Source organism: Triticum aestivum, chromosome 3A (assembly GCF_018294505.1).
Source record: "Triticum aestivum cultivar Chinese Spring chromosome 3A, IWGSC CS RefSeq v2.1, whole genome shotgun sequence".
In the NCBI taxonomy this organism is placed as follows: domain Eukaryota; kingdom Viridiplantae; phylum Streptophyta; class Magnoliopsida; order Poales; family Poaceae; genus Triticum; species Triticum aestivum.
Genome location: NC_057800.1, coordinates 402,547,273 through 402,558,484, shown reverse-complemented (window position 1 = coordinate 402,558,484; position 11,212 = coordinate 402,547,273). Strand labels below are relative to the sequence as shown.

The 11,212-nt window shown below is 47.2% G+C and overlaps 2 protein-coding genes across 2 annotated transcripts; one reads left to right on the top strand and one right to left on the bottom strand.

Annotated features, from left to right (window-relative positions):
* Window positions 1-2,136: 2,136 nt before the first annotated feature.
* On the top strand, window positions 2,137-5,540 carry LOC123061415 (protein GAMETE EXPRESSED 3). Its single transcript, XM_044484509.1, has 10 exons — window positions 2,137-2,418; window positions 2,528-2,709; window positions 2,812-3,147; window positions 3,248-3,494; window positions 3,777-4,061; window positions 4,156-4,242; window positions 4,408-4,440; window positions 4,529-4,588; window positions 4,680-4,822; window positions 4,902-5,540. The coding sequence occupies exons 1-10, from the start codon at window positions 2,310-2,312 to the stop codon at window positions 5,538-5,540; spliced, it is 2,121 nt and encodes a 706-aa protein (XP_044340444.1). The 5' UTR covers window positions 2,137-2,309.
* A 190-nt stretch (window positions 5,541-5,730) lies between these two features.
* Window positions 5,731-9,794, bottom strand: LOC123061414 (kinesin-like protein KIN-8A). Its single transcript, XM_044484508.1, has 7 exons — window positions 8,671-9,794; window positions 7,983-8,259; window positions 7,679-7,729; window positions 7,421-7,513; window positions 6,973-7,335; window positions 6,203-6,883; window positions 5,731-6,079 (listed from the first exon to the last, which is right to left on the bottom strand). Exons 1-7 carry the CDS (start codon window positions 9,525-9,527, stop codon window positions 6,053-6,055), a joined length of 2,349 nt encoding a protein of 782 aa, XP_044340443.1. The 5' UTR covers window positions 9,528-9,794; the 3' UTR covers window positions 5,731-6,052.
* Window positions 9,795-11,212: the final 1,418 nt, after the last annotated feature.

Genomic DNA, 11,212 nt, shown 5'->3' with positions numbered 1-11,212 from the left:
CTCTGGGGTGCCCCTGCCTCCGTATATAAAGGACCAAGAGGGGGAGGCCGGCCGGCCACATAGGGCGCGCCAGGAGGAGTCCTACTCCCTCCGGGTGTAGGACTTCTCCCCAATCCTAGTTGGAATAGGACTCGCGAGGTGGGAAAAGAGAGAGAGAGAAGGAAGGGGGCACCGACCCCCTCTCTCCTTGTCCTATTCGGACTAGGGGAGGAGGGGCGCGCGACCCAGCCCTGGCCGCCTCTCCTCTTCTTCCACTAAGGCCCATTAAGGCCCATGTACCTCCCGGGGGGTTCCGGTAACCTCCCGGTACTCCGGTAAAATCCCGATTTCACCCGGAACACTTCCGATATCCAAACATAGGCTTACAATATATCAATCTTTATGTCTCGGCCATTTCGAGACTCCTCGTCATGTCCATGATCACATCCGGGACTCCGAACAAACTTCGGTACATCAAAATGCATAAACTCATAATATAACTATCATCGTAACCTTAAGCGTGCGGACCCTACGGGTTCGAGAACAATGTAGACATGACCGAGACATGTCTCCGGTCAATAACCAATAGCGGGACCTGGATGCCCATATTGGCTCCTACATATTCTACAAAGATCTTTATCGGTCAGACCGCATAACAACATACGTTGTTCCCTTTGTCATCGGTATGTTACTTGCCCGAGATTCGATCGTCGGTATTCCAATACCTAGTTCAATCTTGTTACCGGCAAGTCTCTTTACTCGTTCTGTAATACATCATCCCGCAACTAACTCATTAGTCGCAATGCTTGCAAGGCTTAAGTGATGTGCATTACCGAGAGGGCCCAGAGATACCTCTCCGACAATCGGAGTGACAAATCCTAATCTCGAAATACGCCAACCCAACATGTACCTTTGGAGACACCTGTAGAGCTCCTTTATAATCACCCAGTTACGTTGTGACGTTTGATAGCACACAAAGTGTTCCTACGGCAAACGGGAGTTGCATAATCTCATAGTCATAGGAACATGTATAAGTCATGAAGAAAGCAAATAGCAACATACTAAACGATCGGGTGCTAAGCTAATGGAATGGGTCATGTCAATCAGATCATTCACTTAATGATGTGATCCCGTTAATCAAATAACAACTCATTGTTCATGGTTAGGAAACATAACCATCTTTGATTAACGAGCTAGTCAAGTAGAGGCATACTAGTGACACTTTGTTTGTCTATGTATTCACACATGTATTATGTTTCCGGTTAATACAATTCTAGCATGAATAATAAACATTTATCATGATATAAGGAAATAAATAATAACTTTATTATTGCCTCTAGGGCATATTTCCTTCAACAACCCCACACAACCCAGATCGCCGCATGTCTTTTTTGTGCTTGAGTTCCATTCCCAAACCAAGGCGCAGTTGCAAACGCAGTTTGCCTAAAATAAGTTGCGATGCAGTTACGCGAGGAAGCGGGAAGCAAGTGGGGGTGACGGCAGTGCGACGATGGAACGTCAAGCTCCGGAGCTGGCGACGAGCGACCAGGATCCATTCTCCATGGCCGCCCCGGGCCCCAAGGTGGGGGGGGGGGGCGCACCAAGTCGCCTTTCGGTTGGGAAGTAGGAACATTAACCGCTCAACTTTTTTAGGCCCGAAGTTTCTAAAAAAAACAACTATTAGGCCTGATTGATTAGGGTATTAAAGCATCTACAACCGAACTCCTCAAAAGTCCGCGGATATGCCTCATCAATGACCAGACAAGAGAAGGAAAAAATTAACTTAATCGGACCCCTCATATCCTTTATATGTCTGGGCTGTCCGCAAATCCTTGTATTGAGGACAAATATAGGGACGTGTCCGATGAGTCGGCCACGTAGGACGGGGCCCACCCGAACCACATTTTTTTTCTTTATTTCATTTTTTCTTTATTTCTCTTCATCTTCATCAATCACGTCCAAATGACCGAATATATGAGGGCAAAAATGGAAAGTGGATATATGAACGGATAAATAAAGTTTCAAAACGGACGTTTATGGGGGCATGTATTGGCCAGCCGCAAAGGGCCTAGCAGACACGAAGGCTCGGTAGTAGGCACGTACACGCTGAGATGCAGCGAGTCCACGACGATTGCGAGAAATTCCTTCATTTGTCAGTTTCCTTCCCAGGGCGAGTCGTGACCATCCCTATCCCTGGCCCCCGCTCAGTTTCCTTCCGAGGGCGAGTTGCTGCCGCTGGAAGAACCGCCGCCTCCACTCCGCTCTCTGAATGTAACCACCCCGTCCTTCCACTTGCTCGAAAAACTCTTCCTCTCCGCAACCGCGCAGCCATGGCGATGAGGTTGTTGCCGCGCCTATGCCTGCTCCTGTGTTCTCTCATCGGCGACGCGCGCTCCTCGCCGGCGCTTCAGAGGCTCAATGCAAGCGCCGCTGAAAACCGTACGACCGATCCCCTTGCTTTGGTTTCTACTACCGTCTGCAGTTTCCTTGCCCACGCACGCAGGGTTGCGCCTCCTGACTTACTGGATGAGTTTTGCGTTGCTTGCAGCCCATATACCACCGGGTGTCGGCCGTGCCCTCTCGGCCCCTCTCATCGGCCACGGCGGCCGCCTCGTCGCTTGCTCCGGGAAGAACCTACTCGCTTTCGAGCCAAACGGATCCTTCGCGTGGATCATTTCCCTTGGATACAACTGTAAACAAGAGATCAGCTTGGTTGCCGAGAGGGACGAGGTAAATCCAATTCTCATTGCTGCTGCATTGTGAACACTGCATTGTGAACACGCTTTCATACTCATACGTGGTGGCAGAGAATAAGGTGAATCGATTGTGCAGATATACTTGGTGGCAGAAGATAAGGTCATAAAAGTAACTCCACAAAACTTACACACCAGTGCCCCAACATCACAAGTGTTTTTCAGTCACGGTTCACCACCAGGGAGGTCCAAGGAGATCATCGGCCTATCCACCAGCAGCAGCTATGCATCTCTTTTCATCACCATTAGGAACCGTGGTCTTTTCTCTTTCTCGTTGCGTGACGGGAAGCTGCAGTGGAGTGCCGGGCCTGTGGTGGATCGCTTCGGTTACCGTCTAGGCTGCAAGGGCAACAACATCTCAGCCTGCTATTTCAATTCATCTCCAATTGTTGATCAATGCGAGGGCACTCTTTATGTAAGGCCTTATTTCACTGGGCAGTGTTTTTCTGTAACTCCCATGGTTTAGTCTTCTCATCTTTTTCACCCTGCCATTTTAATTTCATATGACTTTGCAGATATCAAATACCGAAGGCCAGCTCTATTCCATGTACATTCATAGCCGTCAGTATAGATGGGTCCAAGACTTGAGCTCGATCGACAAAGTCGTGACAATTGCACCGGGAAATAATGGCCGCCTATACATTGTCCTTCCGAGAAAGTCAACTGTCATGGGGCTTGATGTACTGTCAGGAAACATTTCATGGCAGCTGAGTGTTGGTCCACTTAGTAATGAGAAAATCTTGCCAGCTGTGGATTCCAATGGTAAATCATCCATCTGGATTTTGAAACATGTTTGTTCCTTCGCTAATTCATTCGCATCTGGAGCTGTTTAATTCTCATGGGACTTTAATTGTTTTGTTTAACTGCATTCTCTTCAACATTCGTATACCGAACATCTATTTGCATGATAATTTGTACTCCCTCTGTAAACTAATATAAGAGCGTTTAGATCACTACTTTAGTATTCTAAACGCTCTTATATTAGTTTACGGAGGGAGTATCATATATCACCTTTCATGCTACTTTGTTCAACTGTTGTAACAGGTTGGATATCAATTGGCTCGTTAGATGGGATCTTGTATTCAATTTCTCCTGATGGTGATATCAGAAAGTTTCTTCAAAGAACAGCACCTAATTCAGTGATCCATTCAAGTCCAGTCCTGGACTGCTCAGGGTTTTCGGTCTACATCAGCCAGACCATAATGGAGGCAAAATCAAGTCAAACTATCGGTGATTACACCTATGTATCGGCGATGAAGCCATCAAGCATCTTGTTTACTTTGTTGGCTCCAGCAACTGGAACGGTCTACTGGACTGAAAAGTATCCTGGTTTGTTTCGTTCTTTATATGAATGTGTCATTCTTGTTCCTCCAAAATGGTGGCGTAAAGCTATTTTTTTATGTGGTATTCATTTCCTTACCAGGAGAATTATCGAATTTGTTGTCCGGTAGTGACCTGGACTACTTTACACTAGATGAGACCATTCTTCTCACTGCTCTATCTTCTGCAAGTAAGTCTTGTTTAGCTCTTGAATCCTCGATTAAGTAATTGGTAAAGTTATACTCCCTCCGCCCCAAAATAGGTGTCGCTGATTTAATACTTATTTTGGGATGGAGGGAGTACCTGATATCAACTAATTTGCAAAGCTTTGAGCTCCTGAAATTTCTTGTCACAGGAATCGGCAACACCGTGCAATGCTACACGAGAAGTATGCTTTCTTTTCTCATGTATCTAGTTGATTTTCCATCCTAATGTTGTATTGTCTTACCTAGTACTTCACCTCTTTGTTCTGCAAGGGCAAAAGATTGCTTGGACTTGCAGAAAAGCAAAACCAAAGTTTGTTCATGGTGATCCAGGTGACATTCAAGTTGTGACATTTTTCTTCTTTTGTTGCTGTTGTTTAGTTAGAAATGCATAATTACCAACTAAGTAATGTACATCCATCAGGTGACCACAACCATGTCCTTCTGTTGTTCTTTTTCCAACTCGTTGTCATTGTGGTACTAGCGGTAATTGTGCGGTTTTGCTGCATCTTCTGGAGGAAGAAAAAGCTTCAAAACAATGGCTTGCAAAAGTTCCTGGAAAAGAGGGTACGTATACTAGAAACATAGTTTAGGGTGACTTCCCTGAACTATGGTCTGAGTCTGACATCTACCTTCTGAAATGCAGCGTTCTCTTCACAGCAAGAGGAGAGTCTTAGGCAAGATTATCTCTGAGTTAGAGCAGAAGGCGGTCGAAGACGTCGAAGGCGCCTCTTCAAACAAAACTTTGGAGCAATTGGGTGAAATGGTGAAAGCCAAGGATGGTGTTGAGAGGAAGCTGTACACATCATACAGTCTTGGCAGGGACGTCCTGGGCTTGAGACAAGGCTCTTCCATATTGCCCCTTTACAATGGAAAGCACAAGAGTCACTCATTTCACGGCGCACATAGAGAAAGCATTACGGTCTTTAATACGCTCAGCGAGAGCTCTACTTCGGAGGATAGAACAAGCAGTAGCTACTCCAGTGACAGTGGGAGCTGCAGCAGTGGTAGTAGATTTGAAGAAATGGAACTGGACACAAGATCCAAGTCAGCAGAAGAGGCTGGACTTTCAGAGGATATTGCCAAGGAAGCTCAAGACAAATTGCCAGTAGAAGTCGCATCATCGTATCAGGCATTTATGAATCCGTTGTATGTGCAAGGAGAAAGCACTAGCAAATCACCTTCGCAGAGGGAAGCATTTCCGATGGAGACCATGCAGCACGATGTTGCACCAACCAAGAGAATGTGGCTGAAGAGGAGGCGAAGTCTGTCCTCAACAAACTGATGTAACTCAACGAATTAGATGAAGATTTATCTTGCTTGATTGTCGATGGTAATTATGTTCCTAGAAAACTAGGATGTTATTTATTGTGGTTCATTTGTGCAAGTTTATACTCAGATGCATATGGACCTGGTTCTGTTTCTTCTTCTTGCAGGGCATCATTCATTTTGATTCAGATTGCATACAAACAACAAAAGTGAGAACTGCCCTTAACTTTATATAACTGTCATTTTGTTTTGCCAAATTTGAGCAACATTCAGATGGAAAATGTGTAACACCTGCTCCAGTTACCAAATATAAATGTTCTCTCCCCTGACCAAATATTGTACAGTTTCAATAATTTAAATGGACATAGAAGCTAATAAATAAAACTCTATGCTGGTTCAGTTAGCCCAGGCAAACTGAATTTAATATGATAAACTCCAATTAGTATAGCTGACAGAAAAAAATAGTAAGATATGAACATCTCTATCCTCTGCATTCATTCGTCTCCTGAGGGTCCAGGTCCAGTGCTGCTAGGCTCTTTGGCGTGTGAATCCCGGCTGAAACAAAGTGTAATGCAGGGTGAGGCCCCGGCAGCAACAGAAACGTAGGAGTAATTTATATGCTGCCCATATTATAGAACTAATAAACTCTTGGGAGTGATGTGAGCTCAAGGACTATACCTGAAGTAGCATTGAAGGGACCCTGATTGGAGTTTCAGCAGCTACATGGCTCCGAGTCTTCCGCCCATTTCCAGCAAGAACTGAAGGGCTTTCGCCTCCAAAGTCCCAGAAGGTACGCTTCTTAGCCGTAGGCACAGGTGACGTGAACCGGTGGCTCGGGCTCTTCAGCTCACCTGCATCTTTCTCGGCCTTACGTAGGCTTGCCCTTGTGATCACTCTTCTCTCAGCTGTTGCTGGTTCAGGGTCATTTGAGTTCTTCCTGTTGATCAAACCGCGGATGAACTCGTCCCTCTGCTTGAGCTGCAGAAAGTGTTCCTTCTTCATCTTCTCGATCTCGGACTCCAGGGTCTTCACTTTCCTCTGCAGATCCCGGACCATTGCATTGTCTGCTGGCCTCTTAGAATTTGGTGTGCTGAAACAGCTCCCGTCTAGAATAGACCGCTTCACCTTTCTTTGCGTTGAGCATGGCGTGGTGGTAATGTGAGGTGAGGGGGCAGCACATTGTTGTGGCAAGCCGTTGGGAGCAAGTGACTGAGCCTGAACAGTCAGCAGCTTCTGTTGCTGCTTCACCACCTGCTGCCTCAGCTCACTGTTCTCCTTCTGAAGCTCCAGTACTAGCTTGGCCTGATCAGTATCAGAATCTGGCGCCTTGAAAACTTCCTCATTCCCAGCGGTCAATGGCTGAAAAATTACAAGATTATTCATTTTGTCACGAGTTCTGTTCAGTAGAATGTTACAAGATATTAGTTCATAAAATCATATTTTCATACCTTTGTTTTTATCTCCTTGGCGCGATCAGCCCAATGAAGAGTGTTCTGTGTCTCACCAAAGGAAAGATTCGAAGGGCTGATGTTTGCAATCATGACAGTGTTGCAGGATCCCCCAAGTGAATCCTTGAGGAGCTGGGTCAGCTTGGAATTGCGATATGGCACATGCCTCTTCCCCTCCACAAGAGCATTGATGCAACTGCTGAGTGCGAGGAGAGACCGATTTATGTTCGCTCCTTCCAGCGACCTCTGTGAGCGTTGGTCAGTTGCTATAGCCCTCTCTGATCCAGCAAGATCAATGAGTGAGAGCTTTCCAACTCGTGTTACAACACTAGTTCCATCCATGTATCTATATTCCACGACAACCTGCAAAATTTGCAATAGTTTATATTTATGCAGTTCGTGGGACCGTGTTTTTCAGTAGTAGTGAAAGTGCATGATTGACATTCACCTGTAGTATTGCATGGGAGCGCGATGAGGTCTCATTAACTCGAGTTGGTTCAGTTGTTCTATTCTGGTTGCCTTGCTGAAGTAATTTCATAACCTGTGATGAACAATGTCAAGAATGTTATTATCATTTTCATTGCCAACTGCAAAGCAATGCTCCCTCTGTCCCATAATATAAGAGTGTTTTTGACACCACGCTAGTGTAAAAAACGCTCTTATATTATAGGGCGGTGAGAGTAGTAACTAAGGAAGAGCTTATTACTTCATCTGTAGAGTATGCTCTATATTGTGTAAGACCAGCAGCAACAGTTCCCTGGAATGCACAATACACTTTTCTGTTAGAATACTCATAATAAGAAGGGGTATAAATTGTACATATACTGCAAAATGCGTACAGAACATACAGAATGGATCATTTGGCAACATAATATACTTTTTCGTTCTGTTCGAACTGATTAATTTTACTCTACTAGGAGGACTACTAACTTGATATCACCAAGAGTAAAGTAAAGTTTCTCAACAAAAGCTTGCTTCATTGGTTGAAAGATGGTTATAGGCTAGAATACCTGCTGCTTGTCTTCTCTCAGAAGGAGGGGTCTACCAGGAGATAGCAAGTCCCTCACTGTCTCATTGTAGACCTCGAGGTACGACAGCTGAATCGAGTGGTTGCCATCATAGCTCCTCTGCCTCACCTTCAAGAACAAATCCTTGATTGCGAGCACCATTACGCCAGGGTTATCCATGGTCCCGAGCATTGTGTAGGTCTTCCCAGCCCCTGTTGCTCCATAGCAAAACACGGTCCCATTCCTCCCTTGCAAAACACCTTCCACAAGATCTGCTGTTCTGCAATATAAGAATGGAGGATTGGACTCATGTTAAATGCCAGGGAAGTGGAGAAGTGCAATTGAGAAAACATTGCAAGTACATACTATACCATTGATTTGTCCTAATATTCAAGAAATTAGCTCACTCCTGTAATCAATATCCTAGACCTACCATTACTCTCGCCCAACATTTCACAAATACTACCACTTCTGTAACCATTTTCTCAACTATCATAAAAATGTGTCTCCTATCGAATCTAGTCATAAAAGATGTATGCAGCTTCATCCGCAGATTTATCACTTCCAAATTCAAGAGCACAAACAACTGCATCTTGGTATATTGTTTCTTTCTAATATAACCAAATAATGAAATAATTGTTTGAAACATGTGCATTGTAAAGAAATTGATTGAAGGTAGTGCGATTCTTACGAGGTGCTATAGACTTCGGCCTGCGCCGTGGAGTCGGGGAAGGAAGCGTCGAAGCAGAAATGGCGACCTCGCACGCGCTTCAGGCGGAGGTAGTCGTTCTCTGAGGCCAACTCCGTGAGGTACACGTCCTTCTTGTTGACGATCTTGACGCAGGTCTTGGACCCGGCCTCCTTCTCCTTCCTGGACATGGGCCGCAGCCTGACGAAGACCATGATCCGGCTCCCTGTTGCGTCAGCATTGGCAGCTCCCATCTCCCCTACAGCCTTGAGCTTGCCGCCGATGCCTCCTCCGAGTGAGAGCTTCCTGGCCTGCAGCGCGGGGAGAGCCGGCGCCGCCTTCTTGACGGGGCAGGACATGACGTTGGCGGCGAGGGCCACGTTCTCCTTCTCCTTGGGCTCCGGCGGCCGCGAGAAGACGACGACCTTGTCGTTCTTGGAAGGGGCCCTCGCCTCCGGAGGCCCCATGTTGTTCTCCCTGTCCCTGAGGACCGCCGCCTCGGGGAGCGGAGCAAAGGCGTCGCGGTGACGCCTGGCCCCCTCCCCCTCCTCCTCCTCCTCCCCAGCGTTCTCGTCCCTGTCCTCCCCGACGTTGGCGTGCGGGATGGTGCGGCTGCGGCGCATGGCGGCGCCGCCCTGCGAGGAGGCGAGCATCTGCTTGTGCTGCTCGTAGAAGAGGTTGAGCGCGCGCATCTTCTCCTTGAGCCCGTGGTGCGTGTTGGGGAGGAGCGACGCCCGGCGCCCCGCGGCGTCGCGGCCCGGGGCCGACATTGGCACCCGCGCCGCCGACGAGCTCCACTGGCGCGCGCCCGGGTCGCCGCCCTTGATGGCGCTGGCCTGCGAGCGCGTGGAGACCGGCATCTTCGTCCGACAAGATCTGGTCAGAAGCTCGACCTGAGCATGGACGACCCCAGCAGCTCCCCCACTCGCACGGCTCGCTGGAAATCTCGCAAAATCCCGGCAAGAGAGATGCACTAACGGCCCGAAGTCGGAGCAAGATCTCGAAATTTGACCGGATTCTTGGCTCTTGATCTGGGGAGAGGCGGAGAGAGGGAGAGAGACGTTGGTGGTCAGTGTCTTGTAAAGTCGAAACAGTAGCGGGGACTGGGGCTGGGGAGGAGGGGAGGGGGGAGCTGGGGAAGGGGAGGGCCGTCGGATAGGAGATGGGCACCGGATGCGGGGCCGCGGGTTTGAAACGTCGGGGAGGGTAGGGAGGAGGCTGCAACGGTCGGGCATAGGCGTGCGGCGTGGCGTGCCCCTCGCAGCCAACGGTCGAGAGTGGGGTCAACACTCGACGGGTTTCGCAGGTTATCAGCGAGTCAATCAATTCGATGGTGCGTCGATTTGGGCATGATGACCGGCCTCTCTATCTCTGTATACAAGTTTATTATAGCGAGATTTAAAGATGTATAGGAGTAACTCCCAAAAGATGTGAATGCAGCCATAAAATAGTGCCTTATTGCCCAGCGAAACCGAAAACTTGCTCATTTTCTTGCAAGAGAAAGTAAAACGAAATTTGGTGCCACGAGCGAAAACTAGGGGTGGCAATTTTGACAATTTTAACCTGTGGACGAAATCATTTCACAAAATGAACTGTCCTAAATTTTTTTCACTCGGCTGATATTTTTGAGTGGGGCCTGACACGGAGGCGCCACACCCTACGGTGTAGCGCCTAGCTCTGAGGCGTTGCACTTTTGTCCAGCGTGGCAGCCCCGGGGCCTGCACCCAACAGTGCAGCACCTCAGAGCTAGGCGTCACACATGTAATGTGCAGCGCCTAGCCCGTAGGCGTTGCACTGTTTGTTACTAGTTGGCTGGCTGAACCCCCCCCACCCCCCACACACCCCAACCCCCAAAGTTGCCCTCTCTCCTCCTCTCAAATCCTTCTTCAAATCTTTCAAATTTGAAGAATTTATCTGTGGATTTCGAACTCAATCCCTCCCTCAAGGTAATCTTCTCCGATCACTTTGTTTTGATCCAAGAAATGTAACAAATTACTCATTTGTTGCTAGTTTGGGGAAACCATATTTTTTATGGATCTAGAGATTTGTGTGGAGATATGAGATGTTTGTTTGTCAATTTCCTATGATTATGGGTGTTAGTATGTTAGGGTTATTCTTATGGGTGTTCTTATGTTGGTGCTAGGGTTAGGCTTGTTACTATGTTAGGGTTAAGGTTATGGGTGTTGTTATGTTGGGGCAAGGGTTAGGGTTGTTGTTTCATATCTATGTTAGGGTTTGTATTCCGTGTTAATCCTTGGCCCTACTACGAGCCGACCCGTCTTTAGTCATCACATGTATCATGTATAAGATATATAGTATATACCCGTGATCACCTCCCTAGTGATCACGGCCCAATAGTATAGCATGGCAGACGGACAAAAATGTAGGGCCACTGATGGTATATTAGCATCTTATACCAAGCATTTAGAATTGCAGGTAAGATATCAACAACTGTAGCAACAATGACAGGCTATGCAACATAATAGGATTAACCCAAAACAGTAACATGCTACACTACTCTAATGCAAGCAGTAGAGAGAAGAAT